The sequence below is a fragment of the Emydura macquarii genome, unplaced genomic scaffold (assembly GCF_026122565.2).
Source record: "Emydura macquarii macquarii isolate MOO-44397 ecotype Brisbane River unplaced genomic scaffold, CSIRO-AGI_Emac_v2 contig_2473, whole genome shotgun sequence".
Classification (NCBI taxonomy): Eukaryota; Metazoa; Chordata; order Testudines; family Chelidae; genus Emydura; species Emydura macquarii.
The window spans coordinates 22,936,005-22,957,032 of record NW_027132610.1 but is presented as its reverse complement, the minus strand read 5'-3'; the positions used below and the strand labels follow the sequence as shown (position 1 = coordinate 22,957,032).

The following is a 21,028-nucleotide window of genomic DNA, read 5'->3' as shown; positions in this document are numbered from 1 at the left end:
TTCTAGACAAAAAGATAGCATTGTAAGAGGACAGAATAAAAATATATTGTTTTCACATAGTCTAGTTTGATTTCCATGCAGCTGATAAGGACAATAATTTCAAAATATTCCTGGAATTATTCTTCCCAGAGCAATAAATTATTCCTCATGGCCCATTTTTGATCATCAAGGGAACATTATTAATGGGCTGAAATGCAAAGGAATTGATGATAGAGGATTCTGCTGTGTTTCTTCTGTTGAATGTTATAAATATTCTTGCTGCTGGTTCATGGGGCGGATCTTCAGCAGGTATAAACAGTCATAGGTGCATATGGTAGCAACACGTGCTGAGGATCTGTCCCCATATTTTTTACTTACAGTCCTAATGTAATTCTAACATTGCAACAGCAATTTAATCATAAACCCCCATTATGTCCCTTTTTCATGTAAAACAAAAAATAGGAAAAACTGAAAAAAGCCACAGCAATGAAAAAACCATAGGGAACACAAATTGTTTGTCAGATTGACTTCAGTAGTCACATTTACACAATTTACCTGAAGCCTATTGATATTATTTTTGTATCATTTTGAATAAAGATTAATTAAATACAGGAAATAACTGCACAGTCAAGTAAATTGGCTAAGTGCTCGGAAAAATGTGCATGAAAGAGGTACGTATGAAGGATAACTTCAGAACTAAACTGCAGTCACCAGCACATAATTTAGCCATGAGCTGGGTTTGTGGGGAGTATTGGACATGAGCAGCTGCTTTTTCCCCATACAGTTTTGGCCTTGGGGAGACATGCTGTGTATGGACCACGTAGCCATAGCTCAGTTAGGAGAGTTACTGAGGAGTGCTCCAGTTTCCAGCATTTGCTTCCACAATAGGAAAAGGCAGAGATTTTCCTCTCAGATGATTTCTCCTCCTTGATATCTCTATACCATTTCGACATGAGGGGCAGGGATAATGATCAAATTCATTTCAATTTATTTTAAATCAGAAAAATAATTATGCCCTCTTCTGAACTGAATGAAAGTGGGACTCCTGAATTCTTGGCCTGTCTACACTCTCAATTCACCCTCTATTCTATTCAACATTACTTTTGACAGCTGCAATTTCTGTGGATGACATAAATAAATAGTCTTGAGATAATGGGAGCAGTCCTAATATTACCACACAGGATGGTATCATGAGTCTCATGGTATTTTGGATTTTGTGTAAAGCCCACGCTTCTGAAGTAATATTATTGTGTAAGAATCACAGCTATCATTTTTTAAATAGCGAGTTTCTGGCCTTGGTGGTTGCAGAGAAAACATGAAACCTAAAGCCTCAAAAATCAGAAGGTAAATGAAAAGACCCCCAAATGTATTATTTTTTTAAGGAAAATCTCATGATATTTAAGCCAAACTCTTGATTCTTAGAGCCCTGATTCATGATTTTTTTTTAATGCATAGCTTTGATGGTTCTGCAGCCCTGAGAAATCCCCCGAAAGCCTGAGCTTTGGGACAAAAACCTGAAGTTAAACAGATCTGTGCCACAGTGTGCGAGATTCACAGTCCTTCTGTGTGGCCTTTGCTCTTGAGTGGCTGTGTGCAGTGGAAATGTGACGTGTTTTGGGCCTTTTGCAGCCAGGGGGTACCCACCAAGTTTGACTCAGGGTTAGTTCAAATATAGAAATCATCCAGTAAGGGCTTAACATCAGTTAGTATTGCCCTCAGAGGTGGTGCTAGCCCATTGAGGGCCCTAAGCAGGAATACTTTGCCCACTCCCACACACACAGCACATAGGAGTCCCCTTGAGCTGCTCAGGCCCCTAAGCAATTGCTTAGTCTGCTTATGCCTAGTGCCGGCTCTGATTGCTGTGGAGAAAGGTTTTGTGAGAGCCCCTCTGAGGAGAGGAACATGTTAGGAAGCCATGGTCTGGTGTATGAATTAGAGTCAACCCTTTCCTGGCCCCAAATTCACCAGAGAGTGGGGGAGGGTCTAGAGATTGTGGCATTAAAAATAAACCTGCAAACAAAGAAAAGGGAGAGGGGGTTCACCCTGCAGTGCCACAAACAACCCCTGTGCACCTGGGGGAGAGGAGAGAGGGCAAATGAAACTGCTGCAGGCTCCCCCTCAGCATCACACAGCCCCAGAGCAGGGCCTACTGACTGCTCCTGAAACCTGTGGCGGCCCACCTCACCCTGCTATGGCGAGGGAGCGTCTCCAAAGTGGGGCGAAATGAGAGAGAAGAAAATGGATACAGCAGAAGGGGGCGTCTGTGCAGGAGAGGCGACAGGGAGACAAGGAGGTGAAGGGGCTGTGCCAGCAAACAAGGACGGAAAGGGGAAAGGAAAGCCGAATTAAAACATGAAGTGTCTGCAAGGGAGGAAAAGGGTTGTGCAAGAGTTAAAACACAAGTTAAAGATGGAGTGCGGGGGCAGTGGAGAGGAAAAAATAAAGGGAGGGAGCAGCTTCTCAAGGCAGAAGGATATGAACAGCTACAGGACCCTTCTGCAAGCCTTAACCTAAGGGCAAGGCTGGCCCATCAGGACACAGGTGGGGCCCTGAACAGCATGTTCACTGGGGCCCCACCCTCTCCCATGGCACTTTATTCACTCAGATGTGTTGTGGGCCGTCCTGAGCTCAGGTCACTGGTACAATTGTCCCCCCTTCCCCTCTCCTCTCTCCAGCTCAGCGTAGTGACCTGTGCCCTAGAAGGCAACTGTAACTTAGGGTACCTCTGCACTTGGAGCCGGAGATGTAGATTCCAGTTCAAGGAGACATACCCACGCAAGCTCCAATTGAGCTCTCACACTAAAAACAGAAGTGTACCTAGAGCGGCCAGAGGGCCCAGCAGCTCCAAATACATACGAGTATCTAGGATGGGACTGGACTCAGGGTGGATATTCCCTCCTGCTTTACAGTTTAATTTTAGTACACTAGCTCGATCAGAGCTAGTGGGGGCATGTTTCCTCAAGCTGGATGTTACATCTGCAGCTCAAAGCGTAGCCATACCCTCAGTCAAGCTAGGCCAGGGTTCTCTAAATTACCCAAGGGGCTTCTCCAATCCCCAAAACACCTAGGCTCAGGAGGGCACAAAGGTGTATTAAAGCCATCTTAGCTCACCCCGAACTCCTACCCCACCCTGTGGGCTTCAAGTCTTGTGCTACATCTCTTGAAGAGGTCAAGTTATCAGTCTGAGTGAAAGCAGCACCTGGGCCCAAGTCTAAACCCTCAGCTGGGCCAGCTAGCTGATGTTTAAAGCACCACTAAACTTGGGTGAGGGGTTTTGTGTGTGGATGAGAGTGGGATTAGTGGCAACATCTGAGGAAGAGCCCAAGTTAACTCTGCAGAGAAGACATGCACACAGGGACAGCCAGGGCCCAAGCATAATTTTTTGGGCCCGGTACAGACTTGTAATATGGGCCCCCACCCACACACATACCACAATCCCTCATCCCATACATACAATCTCGTGAGCCATGACATTTTTTTTCCTCATGGTAATGGGGCTTGCAGCCTGGGCCGGTCCCCCCAGGGCCTCCAGGCCCCGGTAAAGTGTACCCTTTCCCCACCACATGTAGGGGTCCTGTGGACAGCATAGAATCTCACCTTGCTTATCTATAAACTTCTGCGAAGTGTGAGTTTAGAGGAACATTTCTGTTTCTGTTTTCTAACATAAAGGTTTATCTATTTCTAATTTTAAATGGCTTATTAATTAGGCTTTCCCCACTGCCAGTAATAAGCAAGGTTGTTCATTTGCAAAACAAAAAATGAAAAGGGTCATGCTTTTGTCATTGCAAATGGTTTATATCCCTACAATTTTTATCCTACTTAATTTAACTGATGTTAATATCTGTATAAATGTCTAATTTAAAAAAAATCTTGCTACGCTTTTTGGTTCCATGTTGCCTTGTAGTAACAAGTTCCTTAGCTTAACTAATTCATTGCGTTAAAATGTGATTTTTTTTTTCAAATCAGTTTTAAAATTTGATGGCATTCATTGAAAATTGGTGAGAATGTCAGTTTCATTGGCTTCTCCTTGATCTTAGATTATGAAAGAGGATAAGTAGGAGGACCTGATTTTCCTTCCCAATGCCATTCATTATTTTATACACTAATACTAAGTTCTCTGTTACTCTTCTCCTCCTCAGATTAAATACAATATTTTAGGTGGTGAGGTAATATCAATTAATTTCATGTCATAATATTTTCAGCATTATTTTGTATTCCAGTCTTGCTATTTCCTAACATTTTGTTTGACTTTTTTGCTGCACTCTCACCAGATGTTACCAGAGTGTTTTCTACTTTTTTCATAGTTTTATTTTCAAGTACCATATGCTATGTAATTTGCTGTGATCAGCATGACATAAAACACTAATAAAAATGTATTCACTATCATTTGATGTTCACTGCAAACTCTGATGCAAAACAAAACAGCTAGAAATGGTTTATTCTTGTGGCCATGCCAATATACCACTAAAACTTTCTGAAGGGCTCAAAGAAAATACTGGCTCCCAGGCAAATGAAAAAGCACTTCCTGTTTTTAGTGGCGCCTTTTAAAAAATATTTCATGTGTCTCAGTGCCTCTAAGGCAGATCCTTCCTCATCTCTGTCCCTGTGTCTCTTGCTCTGTTCGGATAATTTTGAGTTAACTTTCTGTAGCTGTTCTCTTGATTTATTGCCAAACCTCTCTGGAGACTTGGGAGTTACCCTACAGCAGAGAGGACTCCTTTATTTTCTGTGCTGCCTTTCCTTCATTTCATGTATTTATTTTCTTATTTTAGGCTCCAGATATTTCTGAGGCTATGTGAAGCTGCATGTACAAGAACAGGTTACTCACAGATGCACATATCTTTACAGCAAGTTGTTTGCTGTCCACAATTGGTACGGTAAGGTTAACAATGCTTCCGGGTTTTGTATTAACCTAGGAATTAATCATGTTAGTGACTTTGAGAACGTTTGGGATTTCCTGTATACAGTGACAGCAGCAACTCAGGGCCTCAGGCAGAGGAAAGGCACATTTTCCCTATTCATGTCTCACCTGAAAGGGGAATTTCCATCTTGCACAAATCAACTGCAGGGCTTGCAATTATGCAGATATATAAGGCTCATATCAGTATGTGCGTATTTTGTATGATCTAAAAGGATCGTCCATGTCTGTAAGTAAATACCTGCCTTTAGGTCTTTGAGCTTATATTTCTTTATAGAAACTGTATGTATTTTGTATTTTGTAATTGTAAATGCAACTTCTGGCTCTTTTACCACACATAAATATTCCTAAATTAAGAGTGGTTTCTACACTTCCATGACTTTGTGCTTGTTGGTAGACAGTGATTTATTAGAAGTGTTAGTGTGGTAGAACTCTAAACACCCTCTGAACTTTTTCTGAAGTTGATGCATATCTTCACTTTTCTGTAATCTAACATAATACGTTAAATACTTTCTGGCTTTTTTATCCATTTTCAAAACTGTGCATACCTCTCTACATTTCAAAAAAGAAAATAAGGATGATAGATAAGATCAAAAGGAGGTCAATGTGAGGAAAGTGGTAGTTCTTGCTTGTCCAAAACTGGGAATATATTCATCTTATTTTCATTTTCAGCTTTCAGTTTAATTTTTTTGGTAAGTTTTCTTCATGATATTTTTCTATTCTGACCTAGCTTTTTTACCACTTGTGTTTTTTTCCTTTAATGTTTCTTTTCTCTCTTCTTATTTTATCTGTCCCCACCATTATTTTCCCTCTTTGATCCTCTGTTCCCTTCATTTTATCCTTCCTTGTTTTTCTGGAAATGGGTATGTTTAAGCAACAGGGATATTTTGGAGATCAGCACAGGTCTTGAGGATCTAGGGCAGCTGGACCATGAGGTCCCATTTCCATGAAGCGCTAATAGGCAGAGGACCTGTGCCTAGGAATTGTGTCAGAAAGGCAAAGGAACGAGACAGTACTGGAGCTTACTCAGACTAAGGGAAACTTTAGAGTACACAAATCCAGCATGAGACCCAAATACAGCAATTGGGTGAGTGTTCAGCAGGGGGAGTTCAGCAAGGACTGTGGCACACCAGCTTTGCATAAGGTGACAATGAATGTCCTTCATTTGGCATTTGGATTGGGAGCCCCTCAGGTTCCAGTGTCCACCAGAGCACAGACTTAATGGAGAGGCACCACACTTCATCATGGAGCTGGATCTCAAGTTCACCTTAGAAGCTGTATTTGAGAAAACAGGAGCCCAGGTTGTTAAAATGCATATGTGAAAACCAGATTATATTGTGGGCCATACTCTTAACATCTCAAATCTGGAGAAAGGCAAAAATAATGCAGTAGGGAGATTTAAACAAAATCAGAACAATTCCCATCTATTTTAGTTTCCTTTTGTTCTGAACACTGGATGCAGTGAAAAATATATTTGAAATTACATTACTTTTCAGTATGTTAATTTGTCTAACCACTAAAAAACAAATGGACCCTTTTAATAAATTGAAACTTTGCTTACATAGACTAATAATGTTATCTTTTTCTTTGAAGGCTTTTTATTCAATATCTGATCACTTTAGGACTCCTTAAATCATCTAGAATATGGCAGAAGCAGTATTGATTGACCTGTTCACCCTACAAATGAACTCACAAAACAACGGCATTCAGAAGTTACTGTGTAGCACACTAGAATCTATTGAAAAACGCTACCCTATCAGTGCTCCATTTGTTTACATAATGTGCTACCAAACTCCGAGAAACAAAAGGAGTAGCAAACAAGATTCGTTACTTAATGTAATCAATGGTTTTCAGATTCTGAAGAAAGGAATTGAGGTTGTATGCATGACAAGTACAGCTGCTGCCTTGTACACCGTTAAAGAAAAACTAGATGAAAAGGATTTAAGCATCATAAAAATAATTTTACCAGTACAAAGGAAAGCCTTGATGAAAGTGTTTATAGACCACCTATTCACCGCTGTTTACCAGTTTGAATTTGAGGATTTATGGCTGGATTGTGAAGGAAACAACCTCCAACAAATAGCTGAACCTCAGAGTGACATACAAATGCTTTCTGACCAGGAGATGGAACTCATCAAAAGTGAGATTCAGACATACTTGGAAAGTCTGCCAGGCCTGAATGGGGAGCTTACCATTCTAAAATCTTCCTTGATCCCAGGTAAACAGGAAAACAGATTTTGGGGATTTTTGAAATCAATTTTATTCGGTTTTCAGTTTATGGATTCTGCAGCTTCAGGGCTTAGCAATATGAGGTGAGACTTTCACCCCCAAAATGTCTCTCTCTAGTGCTGTGATAGCTCTATAGTCAGCCTGGGGAGAAGTCCCCAGGGCAGACCACACAGGAGAGCCGCAGACGCCCTTGTAAGTCCTGGCACAGAAGGTAGGCCTGTAGCACTCTGGGGGGTTCTGACTGGCACTGCTGAATAACTTAGATGAGTCCCACAGGCTGCCTAAATCACACTGGAGCAGTCCAGAATTGGAAGGAGCAAAGGTGGCTTAAAGAATGGCATGACATAGGGTGAGATTCTATCTGTTCAGTGTTTGTACTGATGCAGAAAACATAGACATCATCTCAGCTGATGGGATCAGTAGCAATGATTCTTATGGGGAAGAAACAAGAAAAAAATAACCTCTCTCTCTGAGTGGGGCCTTAGAGCACATTGCTTCCCCTCAATCTAACTCCTCTCCATCTGAGTGCTTGTGGACTCTAAGCAGCCAGACAAGGTCTGTGTCCTGTGTTGAAGTTCTGGGTAGGAGGGATGCACCCGACAGTTCAGATAAAAACAACCTACTTACTTCATATTCCAACTTATTAAAATGACACTCCCCAAATCAAAGAACTGAATTGCTGGAAAATCTCTATCTGGCTATGTCATGTATCTGTTCAGGTGATGAAGGTAACAAATATGAACTGCTGGAACTAGCTTCAAAACCACACCCACTATATGCCTTAGTCAGTCAGAAAATCAGTTATACCTTACAGTAGTGGTTCAAAGACTTGCTACCTCTATTTCCTTTATGTGCATTATTCCCAGATCAAGAAGAAGAAACTGATTTTTCAACTTGAGTCATCCTGGAATTCTTCTATCATAGGGGGCAGGTTGCAAAGACTGCACAGGAATTCTTTGTTCAGGGTGCCTGGTGCCTCTCTCTTGTGTGTGTGTATGGGCACACACACTTTGTAATTCTCCTAGGCTATCTAGCTCACAGATACAGGCCTCGTCTTCTCCTAAAACTTAGGTCGACCTGGCTACATCACTCACGGGTGTGAAAAATTCACACCCCCTAAGAAACATAGTTAAACTGACCTAAGCCCTGGTATAGACACTATTAGATGGATGGATGAATTCTTCTATTGACTTAGCTAGCACCTCTCAAGGGGGTGGATTAACTACAGTGATAGAAAAACTCCATGTGTCACTGTAGCAAGTATAGCACTGCAGTGACACATCTGCAGCGCCCTAGCTGTGCAGCTGTAGTGCAGACGTACCCACAGCCTCTGCTGCACATTGTCACCACACAGCTCTTTATAAGTCCTGGTCTAGATGAAGCAATCATGGGATGGATTTTTATTACAGCATAGGAAGTGGGTCTTCCTGCACATATGCACCCAGGAGAGGATGGGGTCCGCACGTCTTAAGCCAGCAGTTCCTTAAAGATCTTCAGTGGAGGGAAAAGCCATTTGCCCAAAGGTCCTTTGCCCTGCACTGCTGCTCAGGTCCTCACCCAGGCTTCTGTGGTCCCTGAACAGTATTTCACCTGTTGGAGCTGTGTGCCAGGGACCTCTCCACTGCAAGTGCTGCCACAAGTCTTTTCGGGGAAGGAGTTACTAGAGACTTGGACTGCAGTAATTTGCTTGGGTTTACCCTACAAGTTTGGAAAGGGTGCTGTTAGATCCAGCAGAAAGCCTGCTGCCTCCCACCCCTTTACCTGGAGCTCTGTGGAGTCCTGGGGTAACATGGTGACAGGGAATATGCCCCTGTCCTAGCTCTTCCTCACTTAATGCTTTACCCTGGCACGGTTCTTCTCACTTGCTCTCACAGGAGAACAGAGCGTGGGATCCTTGTTTATAAAGATTATCAAACTGATTGGTTGACACCAATTCCATTTGGCAGAACCCGGTATAATTTTCAGGTTTCTCATTTGTTTCAAACAATTCTTTCTCCTTATCAGGTCACGTCTTCCTACATGGATTCACCACGAGGACAGGTGGGATCTCCTATATACCAACTCTCAGCTCCTTCAATCTCTTCAGCAGTTCCAAGCGGAGAGATCCAAAGGCTGTGGTTAAAGAAAACCTACGCAGGTTAGCTACTGCTGCAGGTTTTGACCCAGAGACATTTCACAGTGTGAAGGTACGATGTAAGACAGGAATGGGTTCCTATATTAACTAATCAGAGCTTGCTCTGTGTAGCAGTGAAAGTTTTATTTTATTTAACTATATGCATTAGTCTTATCTTTCCCAGCAAGAGATTGTAAGTGGTAGAACTTAACTTTTTAAGACAGTTATTGTGACAATTTATCATGGTGAAACTGTCATCACAGCTGTCAACACACTTGGTACAAAGACAAATGTAAGGTGCTACAATTAAGGAAGAAAAAACCAAATGCACAAATACAGAATGGGGGATAACTGGGAGTTGTGGTGGATCACAACATCAACATTAGTCAGCAATGCGACACTGTTGCAAAAAAAGCAAATGAAATTTTAGGTTGTATTTAACAGAGGCATAGCATGCAAGTCACAGGAGGTGATAGTACCACTCTGCTTGGTGCTGGTTAGGTCTCAGCTGGAGTACTGTGTCCAATTTTGGTCACCAATATATATATAGAAAGGATGTAGAGAAACTGGAAAGGATCCAGAAGCAAGCAACAAAGATGATCAAAGGGATGGAATGCAAGCCATATGCACAAAGGTTGAAGGAACTAGCTATGTGTAATTTGGCAAAGAGAAGATTAGGGGGTGATATGATAGCGGTCTTCAAATAGAGAAAAGTTGGAGAAAAGTTGTTCTGTCTTGCCACAAAGGGCAGGACAAGAGGCAATGGGTTCAAACCAGCCTATAGCTGATTTAGATTAAATTTCAAGAAAAACTTCCTAACTATAGGAACAGTAGGACAATGGAACAGACTGCCTCAGAAAGTTGAGAAAGCTCCTTCACTGTAGGTTTTTAAAAAGAGGCTTGGTAGCCATTTGTCTTGGATGGTTTAGACACAACCAATCCTGCACCTTGCCAGAGGGTTAGATTAGATGACCCTGCAGTCCCTTCTAGCCCTATGATTCTACTATATAGAGAGGAAGACTCAGTCCCTCTCCCAAGAAGTTGGTTCTAATAGATCATACCATTAGTTCAGTGACATAATACAATGTAGAACCAGATAACAATCCAAAATCAAAATGATACAGGTATATTTTTATTTAAAAAATGCATTTTTTTTGCGTGTTTTAAGGAGGGATCTGAAGGGAAAGAAAGTGGTTGTTGAACAAGAATAGGGATGGAGTTCTAAACATAAGGGTTGGTCTGAAAAGGGTGTGAATGAGAGAGTTGGAGAAAAGGCATTCAGTAAGTATGAATTAATGGGATTTTTTTTCCCTCTCCATTTCCTTATGACTGTGCTTTATCTGTCTTTGTACTGACAGGTCAATCATGCCAGTGATGTTTGGATTATGGGAAAGCCCCAGCCTGACAGCTATGATGGAATAGTAACGAATCAGAAAGGTGTTACAATAGCAGCTCCCGGCGCTGACTGCATACCTGTGCTTTTTGCTGATCCTGTCAAAAAAGCATGTGGAGCTGCTCATTCAGGTAGTAGGGCATCTAGTATTCAGTTCACATGATCAAAATAATATAATGCTAGAGATTAGTGGGAATGGATCCCTTGAAAGGTAAACGGGGTTAATAATCAACTAGTAAGGTTGGGCTAGGTGAGAGAGAGTTAGTGAAGGATTACATAGCATTGGATTCAGCCCTTAACTCTTCCTTTCCAGGCTTCCTAACAGAGTTCTTTTTAAAACATGTAGAATTCTGCTGAAGAGCATGTCATGATTTGGGAGTTAGCTGGACACCAGTGAAACACACTTGCAACTTTAACTGTTTCTAACAAGGTTTGTGTTTGTGGATTGCCCGGTTTTTGGTGCAAGCATAAAATGTTTCAATCAGCTTGTGCTGCAGTCATGGATCTAACCACGCTTAAGAGGCCCATCCAAGTGGAGCTCCCCTCCTGCAGGCTTTAGCAATTATCTAGGAAGGTTGTATGTTTGCAGGGGTAGGGAGCTATACCTAACAGGGAGAGGGTATAAGTATGGGGTAGTGAGTGGTGATGGGAATGAAGGGGGGAAGGAAGGCTTTTATCCTCACTGAAAATGTTGAGGTTGAAGTTTTATATCTAGAAATGTTAAGCATTAGAAGTTTAACATGGCTAAGAGTCGCTTCATTGCTCTGTCCCTTTCTATGTCCCTCCTCAGTTACTTGCTTCCCCCCTTCCCTGACCCCCAAGCTGCTATACCCCATCTATTCTCTGCCAGTCTTCTGTGCCCTCTCCATGCACTGCCTCTGTCTGCTTCACCCTCTGTGATGGATCCCCGGGGTACAACCTGGAACTGTGGGACCGCAGTGCCCCCATTACTTTCCAATCTGGACTGTCTCCTATAACTCTGTGCTAGTGACAGGCAGCAGCCCCGCCCCTCACAGGTGTTGTGATCATTCAGCCCACAACATGCAGGGACACACCCAGCTAAGTTGCATGAATGCTCTCTAAGTCACTCATACAGAGGGAGACACCAGCAAATTCCCTTTTCCCCCCAGCCTTGTACCCCAAAAATGCACCGTTTTACACTGCTCAAGACTGTCTCTTGAACAATGCAAGTTCATTAATTAGTTCGCCACTTCGTCAAAGTATAGTGGACGTGCACCAGCCTTTGTAATCTGAGCTGATTCCCCAAACACTTTAGACAAACTCACTGGTAAGGATAAAACATTAAAATAAGTTTATTAATTACAGAAAAATAGATTTGAAGTGGTTATAAGTGTTAAGACATAGAAGTCAAAGTTGGCTACTTAAGAAATAAAAGGAAAATTCCAGTCTAAATTCTAAACTTTATCAGACTAAGCAATATTTGAATCAAGCAGTTTTTCTCATCCCACTGGACATTGTAAGCAGTTCACAGTTCTTAATACACAGGCTGAATTCCTTGCTCAACCTGGGACTAATCTCTCCAGTTCAAAGTCTTTTTCTCCAAACGTTCTCATTGGCTTCAGAATAGGTGGGTGAGGAGTGAGGTTCTGGGCTCATGTCACAGTCTCCAATTTATACCCCGCAATCCAAGAGCATGGAAAGATACAGTTTCAAACATGGAGTGATGTTCTATGTCTCCTGCTGAGTCACTGGGTTAAGCAATCCCCATTGTATGGAGCTCATGCTCTTATTGAATTGTAAATCCATTGTTTATGATTACCCTGCCGATTGATGGCTGGTGATGGTCACCTAACACCCTTCTGGGTGCAGGTCACTTTTTTGTTGCCACTGGAGAGCTGGCTGTGAGTGTCTCCCAGACTCACAACATATTTCAATAACAACCATATAACAAAATCTCATAACTCCATATACAATGATGATATGCACATTTTGACAGAACAAGGAGTTTCAATAAATCATGACTTTTCATATGATACCTCCCAAGGCGTTTTTTGTACAAAATATCATAACCATATCCAAGTGGTGAATATGGCGATTACATGGTGCTGCTTTGAGGTACAGTGCATCACATCCTCCAGTTCCAAAACCAGGTAATGTGTCACCAATCTCCTCTGCTTAATCCACATGCCTTGCATTCCATCATGTCCCTTCCCAGGCTCCTGATCAGCCAAAACATTTTCTCTCCTCCATCTCCATCCCCCCACATCCCCAAATCCATGCCTTGGAGTCAGTAACAGGTCAAATGTTTATAAACATTTAAAAATAGCATTAAACCTTGCTCTGTATACCTCTAAATACAGATCCAAACTATAGCCATGGGTCACAAAAACAGAGGGAGAAAAAAAGAAATAAAATACCTTAGTCTCTACTTTTAAGGAACATTCAGCTCTTTGCAAAGCCTGTCTTGAGCTCTGTGTAAGGTACGGGGAGTCAGAGCTGGGGTTTCTTCCTTGTAGTCGAAACAATCCCAGCATGCAACACAGTTTACACGTGCTTCAGCCAAATAGCACAGATAAGGAGATTCTTTTTATATATATATATATATATAAAATGTTTTTTTCTCGTCTGTTTAAATAATATATTTCCAGAGTGCTGTCATGTGAGATTGTAAAGAAACCTTTACAGTATTTAACCTAAGAGATGTTTCAGCTCATAGTGAATAATCAGGAGTAGTCAAATGTAACAAAAAATTCCTTGAGTTCTAAACCCACTTCTGATATTGACTTCCTCTGTTCTTGGGCAATTTAAGGTACCTTTCTTCTTCAGTTTCCCCATCTCAAAATGGTGATATGGCTACTTCATAGGAATGCTCTAAGGATTTTTAATGTTTGCTAAAAACTAATTATTCTTTCATGTATGTGCCTTTTAGATCCTTAATAATAATAATAATAATAACAATAAATAATTACTAAAAGTTTTTTACCACCATTCAATTTAAAAATAATCTTACAGGATTTTTCCCCTTATTTTTTCCTCAGGATGGCACGGCACTTTGTTAGGAGTTGCTATGGCTACAGTAAATGCTATGATAACAGAATATGGCTGCAGTGTTAAGGATATACTTGTGGTGCTGGGCCCATCTGTTGGACCATGCTGTTTTACACTTCCTCAGAAATCAGCAAAAGAATTTTACAATCTTGATCCAAAATGTGTCAGACAGTTTGAATCTCCAACTCCCTATATTGATATTAGAAAGGCAACACGGTAAGTCTGATCCATGTTTTTTATGCCATAGTTTGTTGTGCTAAGTAGCCTAGGGATAAGGAGAAAAGACTATGAGTTAGAAGAGATTTAGGTTCTAATCCCAGATAGTTACTGATATGGAGTGTGATCCTGCAGGGTAGGAGTTGAGGGCCCTCAGAATTTCATGGGAGTGTTGCTGTATCACGCCCTTAATGAAAGAACCAAGGCAAGATATTTGCTCACCGTGTGTGCTACTGAATCCCACTTGAAACTCTGGGTGGGGTGGACAAAACAAACAAATAAAAAGACTCCACTGCCTCCAAGAATACCATATGCTGGACTGAGCATTACAAGCGAAGTTTAGTTATGCTTTGCATGCGTTGCCAAAGTATCATGTTTCCTCTAGCAGCAAGTCAGGACACAACCAGCTCTCCTAGTTTAAAATGTTGCTATATTTCAACTATCTTATGCCTTCAGAGTAGCTTCTCTGTTCTGTAAAGATGTTCAAGCTTAAGAATGTGTCCTAAAGACTGAGCAAAACCACTGATTTTAATTTAAGGGAAAAATGGTATTAGCACAGTTTGTCTTACAACAGTGTCTTAGGCACTTTTACAATAACTGTAACTCACTGGTTTAAAGAACATGCATTTTGATAAAATGTTCATACTTTCTTTTTTCTTCCTTTCTTTAAGAATTCTTCTGGAGACTGGAGGGATTCTGCCTCAGAACATACAGGATGATACCGTTACTGACCACAGTCAAAATCTCACTTTCTGCACAGCATGCCACCCTGATAAATTTTACTCTCATGTACGTGATGGCACTAACTTTGGCACGCAGATTGGTTTCATATCAATCAGAGACTGAGTAATGTCTCTGATCTTTGGGTAGCAACCAGGCAATAACTGTTAGCATTGCCTGACATCTTACTCTCCTGACAGTAGGCCTCTACCCTTTCCTTCATCTGATAAGAGCTGTGGAAGTGGACTCATCGAGAGGGATTTGTGGCTGTTGGGATGCCTTGTTCCCCGTGGGAGATGAGACCAGCAGCGAGATGAAAGAGACAGAGTGCTAGGGGACGTTCTCATGGGAAGCGGAGATCTGTGGGAACAAGGCCAGCCATGCACCACACCCGCAATCTTTTCTGAATTATACCAGCAACACGGCTCCATTGTCTGACTGCTGCTATCCACCTTCCATATTCCCAGACTTCTGTAGTGTGGAAAAGGCCTGAAGAGAGTTACTGCTTCTCTCAGAGGAGCAGTAACCTTCAGTGCAAGCTGCATCATAGACTATGCAGCCGGACAGCAGAGCACGCTGCATAGAGCTGCTATTTCCTTGACTCCTCTCCCTCCCTGGCCATGTTCCTATCAGCTTCCTGAAGCTGAGCTTCTGCACTAAAGCCCCTGGTGTCTACACAATGGGGAGGTATTTTCAAATCCATCTTTCCTCTCTTTGTGCCCACTCCTCCATGCTTTCTGCTCAGACTGATTCTCCACCAAATTAAGCAGCCGAGGGCATCATATGCTACTTAGTAATCCGGCAGCTGGCAGGCACCAAGAGGTCAATAAAAAGGACTGCAAGCTCTAGCAGTGGGCGTGCCATTTTAAGAGACGAGGAATTAGAGGACAGGTCCATATTGGAAAGGGAAGTTTCTATTCTATTTTTTATATGTCTTGACTCTCAGCTCTGCCGACCTGTGGACTATGTGGACTGAAATGTTTGAGCTCATTGTGAAAGTTGCAAAGGCGTAAATAGAAATATGTAACCAAAGTTTCATGAACTGGTCTCTGTTTATTTTTCCCAATGGATTTAATTTAAGATGATTAAAGTTCCTAAGCTAACTTGACTGGAAACCAAGTCCTTTCTTAGAAAACAAGGTCAGTTTCAGGCACGAACAATCAGTGGAATTGCAGATTTATACAATTCCAGGTAAGTTTAATAACTCCTGACAGCATCTCAGTCTCACTGTATCTCATACAGTCTGGCCAGCAGGAATCCTGAGCTCCCATACATTCATCTAAATACTCCCTTAACTTTCTTTCCCCAGTTAAGTGTTTACAGTTCAAGTGAGGGTCAAAGCTGGAGTCGGTCAAGTGGGAGACTTATAAGAACGCCTCTTGTGATAAGGTAATGCAACCTGGCCGGATGGGTCTCTATTATATTAAACCACCAACTGCTGGCGGCAGCAGTCCCTGAGGTCGATAAATCTGCCGTAGGAGCTCCAGCACACAGAGCACATAGCTACATAGCTGTGTTGTCTGGGAGGATGTGGGTGAGGTAGACCTCAGTAAAGCTCCGAAACGTTCTTATTCTCCTACACCCCTTGTTCTTAGTAGCCCGTGCTTTCAAAGCAGCTTGAGCTTACTCTAGATGTTATCTTCTCTGTTTGATCTAAACTCAAGAATCTAGCTACTTTAAAAAGAAACCTGTTTTAACCCCATTCTCTGTTTTGCTAGTAAAATCTAAATATGCACCCTTCTTATGCTTCTACTGAAAATGTGCTTCTGGGTATTATGGTTCACAATAGACATTATTGGTCATCATATACGAATGACAAGAGCCTCCCAGTGCTTCAGTCATTTATCTGTCAGGTCCATTACTAGGATGACTGTAACCTGCAGAGTTTTCTGGCTTAAGTCTTGGGGGAAATGCCTGTGGAAAATATTTTCCATTTTTCAACAAACTGTCCCTTGCACATCCCAGGATAAGTTTTGACCACTGGGGGGGTCAGAGCTCATTCACTCAGGCTATGTCTACATTGCCGCATTAATTCAACTTTGTTGAATTCGACTTTCAGCAGCCGATTTTTAGAAATCGCTGCAGAGTGTACACACTACAGTGTTTGCGCTGGTCTCTTGCGTTCACTCTGGGCAGCCTTAATTCAAATTAGAAAGCAGTGCAATGTGGGTAGCTATCCCACACTGAAACTAGCCATGGTGGCTGTTGGGACGAGTATCTTCGTCCCGGGATGCAACGCTGCTTCCCCCACTTTTTCCCCCATCAAACAAACAGGAAAAGGATTTTTGCGCTGTTTTTTTAATCCCCGCGATCGCCATTGCTGCAGAGACATGGAGCCAGTTCAATTCTGCACTATAATTGTGAGCGTGACAAATACATCACGGCTTATCATGGAGTACTTTAGCAATAGAGCAAGAAGGCAAAGCAGATACTACGCCAATGGCACCGAGGCTGCCCTGCTACAAGACATTGAGCAGAACAATTCCCAATTGCTTCAGGCTGTAATGTGTCATCTGCAGTCCATGGAGGGCCGGTTCTGGTGCAGGAAAACAAGCACAGACTGGTGGGACCGCATAGTTATGCAACTGTGGGATGATGATCAGTGGCTGCAAAACTTTCGTATGTGAAAGGCAACTTTCCTAGAACTGTGCTCGGAGCTGGCACCGTCCCTGAAGTGCGTGAACACTTGCTTGAGACAAGCTATGACAGTGGAGAAGAGAGTCACCATTGCTCTCCGGAAGCTGGCAACCCCAGAGTGTTACCTCTTGATTGGGAATCAATTTGGAGTCGGTAAATCTACAGTGGGCATAGCCGTGAATCAAGTGTGCTGTGCCATAAATAGACTTCTGCTACGAAGGGTAGTGACTTTGGGAAATGTGCAGGACATAGTGGAGGGGTTTGCCACGATGGGCTTCCCAAACTGTGGGGGCCACTGATGGGATGCACATCCCCATCTTAGCGCCTGCACACCTGGTGACTAAGTACATAAACCTGCTTACCCCTTGCTCCCTTGGCTAATGAAACTGTACACTGGTCACCTTGACAGTGACAAGGAGTGTTTTAATAAGAAGTTAAGCAGTTGCAGAATGGTTGTAGAATGTGTCTTTGGGCATTTAAAGGATAGATGGAGGAGTCTCCTGACTAGCCTGGACATGAGAAGTACCTCCCTTCTGTAATATCTGCTTGCTGTGTTCTTCATAATGTGTGTGAAGCGACGGGGAAAAGGTTCCCCCAGGGCTGGGCTGTGGAGGCAGAAAGACTGGCCACCAATTATGAGCAGCCAGATGCCAGCACTACGCTGAGAGCTAACCGCGTAGCACTTTGCATTAGGGAAGCTTTGAAAATCAGGTTCTGCAATGAGATGCAGGAATGATTTCTGTTCTTGTATGTTGTTTGCCTTTGATAATCCTCCAACTCCCCTACCACCCTTGGATATCTGTGCCTGACAAATCCCTCTCCCTGCTGAACAATATATGATTTAATAAAGAAAAGTTTTGGAATGATGAAAAACTTTATTTTTTAATATTCAAGTCATGGGTGTGTGTGGGGGGCGGGGGGGAGGGGGGGTGGGGAGGGTTCATTCACTGTCTCCAGGGGTAGGGTGGTAGCTTGGTAGCTGGCTGGCCAGCAGTCACCGTGGCCGCCGCAGCTTTCTGCTCACCTCCACCAGGGTGGAGAAGAGCACATACTGTATCCTGGACAATCTCCTCCGAGACCTCTTGGGGGCGGGGGAGGGGGAGGGCAGCAAAGCACTTAGTTAAGGAGCATTATGGAGGGGTTGCAACGGGACTCTGTCCACAAGAAGCCGGAGCAAGTCTGCCTGTTCCTGCGGGAGTCGCAGCATCTCCTGCATGGTGCTGCGATCATGCTCCTGCATTTGTCCCATGTTATGGGACAAGGTCAGCCACCTCGCTCTTTGCTCTGTCTCTGAGGCTGATGAGGCGTTCATGAGCTCCACAAACATGTCATCTCTGCTTTTTTTTTTCCTTTTTCTAATCTGAGACAGTCTGTCTGCAGCAGTTCTTAGGGTCAGTCCACTGCCGAGGTGTGTACAAAATGAAAGAAAAATAAGAGGGTAGCCACAGGTAGTATAGTGAAGAAAATGATACAAATGTAAATATTTCGATAATGAGCCCATGAAACAATGTAGCAAATGATTTCCTCTCTCTGCTTGTATTTCAAACCCTTAGAGAGAGGAACTGTGGACAATGTGGTGGTGGGGGGGAGGCTATGCTTAAAGCACATGAGGCCATGATGCTGGCTACCTTCATTGCAGAGAAGAATCCTACCATGGTGGTAGGAACAAGGCAGCCCTCCCCTGAAAAGTTTTGCGAGGGATAACAGATTACATACATTACATTTTACATGAGATATCAACTGATGATAAACGTAACATTTCTCATCACATAAAACAACTGATCCCTGGGTAACGCCCCAGATCATTCACCAAAACGCCCAAGATCCCCTTCGTGGCCCCCCCCACCCAATGTACAAGGACAGAAATGCTAATAAGAAAGAAAACTCACCAGATGTGGCTTCCCCGTGATCATTTGTGCTGTCCTGTGTGCTGGTGGACTGCTCGGGGGTCAGGAATAAGGCCTGACTTTCTGGGAGAATGGACATCCCGCTCTCCTGCACCTTGCTCTCCACAGCTTCCTCCTCCTCATCCACAGAGTCCTCCTCATTGATCATGGACTGTGAACTAGCAGAGGTATCGATGCTGCGGGGAGGCACCATGGTGGGTTCGCCCCCGAGAATTGCATGCACCTCATCATAGAACCTGCATGTTTTGGGAGAGGAGCCAGAGTGCCTGTTAGCTTCCCTGGCTTTCTGATACGACTGACGCAGCTCCTTGATCTTCACTCGGCACTGCTGAGTGTCCCTCTGGTGTCCCTTCTCCAGCATGCCCTGGGATATCTTCCCATATATGTCCAGATTCCTTTTGCTGGCTCTGAGCTGAGCCAGAACGGACTACTCGCCCCACAACCTGATGAGGTCTAAGACTTCTGGTCGACTCCATGCTGGAGCGCATTTGGGCTTTGCAGTAGACATGTGGAGAACAGTGGCAAAGCTCTCTCCACGCTGGCAGCAAGCACAGGAAATGGAAATTCAAATGTTCCCAGGGCTTGAGGGGAGAGGACTTTTCCTGCTAGCGTGACCTCAGAGCAGCACAGCATGACTGTCCAGAGCTGTCAAAATGGGGAATTGTAGGATATATTCCGGAGGTCAATTAATTTGAATTAAGTTCCTTTGCATCTACACTGACACTAAATCGACTGAACAAATTTGACCTAGGCGCTATGCCACTTGCAGAGGTGGTCTTATTAAGTTGAATTTACAGGCACCTTAATTCGAATTAAGAGTGGTGCCAGTGTAGACGTGAGTGTTATTAAGTCGACTTAAGTGACGTTCAGTCGACCTAAGTGCCAGTGTAGACCAGGCCTCAGTCTTTTCATCTCTTTAGCCAGGATAATGCTTTGTTGGAGCAGATCTGTATAGCTACAGTTTGGTGTTCCAAAGCTATTTTTACAAGACACTGTAAAGTAGGCACTTATGCCTCTGCCAATCATTCTTCAGCAAAGTCATTCTGGCATCCGTGCTTGAAAAGTAATCTGGTCTTCTTGTGCTGCTATTTAGCTCCTATCACATTAGAGACTTTCCTTGTCCACTTGGAGAATAGATTTTTTTTTAAAATCTGTATCTTATCTATAAATGGACTTTATAGACAAGGTTAGTATCTGATGACACTATTCTTTAGCTATAATCTCCTACTGGTGGTTTTATTGTGTATGTTTTTCACTCTTCTTCCTATTTCTCATTTGGACAATCATTTCCCCTTGTACTGCAGTCTTTCTGGATAAAGTTCTTTCACTTATCTTTCTCTGTTTTATTTCCCTCAAGATACCTCTCCCCTCTCAGTTTCTGTTTGTAGTTTTAGAGCTGTAGCATTTGGATGTGATTGGAATTTTAAGCTCATTTTTCAGTTCCACCAGGTTGCTCATACCAATTCACGTGTGACATTAGAGACTTACTTTGTCTGTTGGAAAAATTACCATTTATAGGTATGAAAAATTATCCAAGTCACAGAACAAGTGTAAAATGAGCAGGTACACTGAAAACTTGCTCCAACTGAGCCTCACAAGCCATTGTTACCATTGTTGTTCCTTATTTCTATTACACTACATTCCTTAGACTATACTTCAGAGCAGGGACCATCTTTTTTTTTTGTGTTGGTAGAATGCCTAGCAGAATAGGGCTGGGTCTCCAGGTGCTGCCATAACACAACAAATAAATAAATAATAATTTAGAGACCTCAGCCAAGTCAGCACCTCATCGTACTAGGCTCTGCATAATAAATATATGAAAACATATAATCAAAGACAGTCCCTTCTCCAAAGGGATTATAATCTCAGTTTAAGACCAGACATAAAAGGTGCAGGGAGGATGGATA

At 42.8% G+C, this 21,028-nt stretch overlaps 1 protein-coding gene across 1 annotated transcript; it reads left to right on the top strand.

Annotated features, from left to right (window-relative positions):
• Nucleotides 1-5,085: 5,085 nt before the first annotated feature.
• LACC1 (laccase domain containing 1) lies at nt 5,086-15,790 on the top strand. Its single transcript, XM_067562765.1, has 6 exons — nt 5,086-5,126; nt 6,491-7,115; nt 9,131-9,312; nt 10,598-10,763; nt 13,632-13,857; nt 14,529-15,790. The coding sequence occupies exons 2-6, from the start codon at nt 6,542-6,544 to the stop codon at nt 14,701-14,703; spliced, it is 1,323 nt and encodes a 440-aa protein (XP_067418866.1). The 5' UTR covers nt 5,086-5,126; nt 6,491-6,541; the 3' UTR covers nt 14,704-15,790.
• The last annotated feature ends 5,238 nt before the right edge of the window (nt 15,791-21,028 follow it).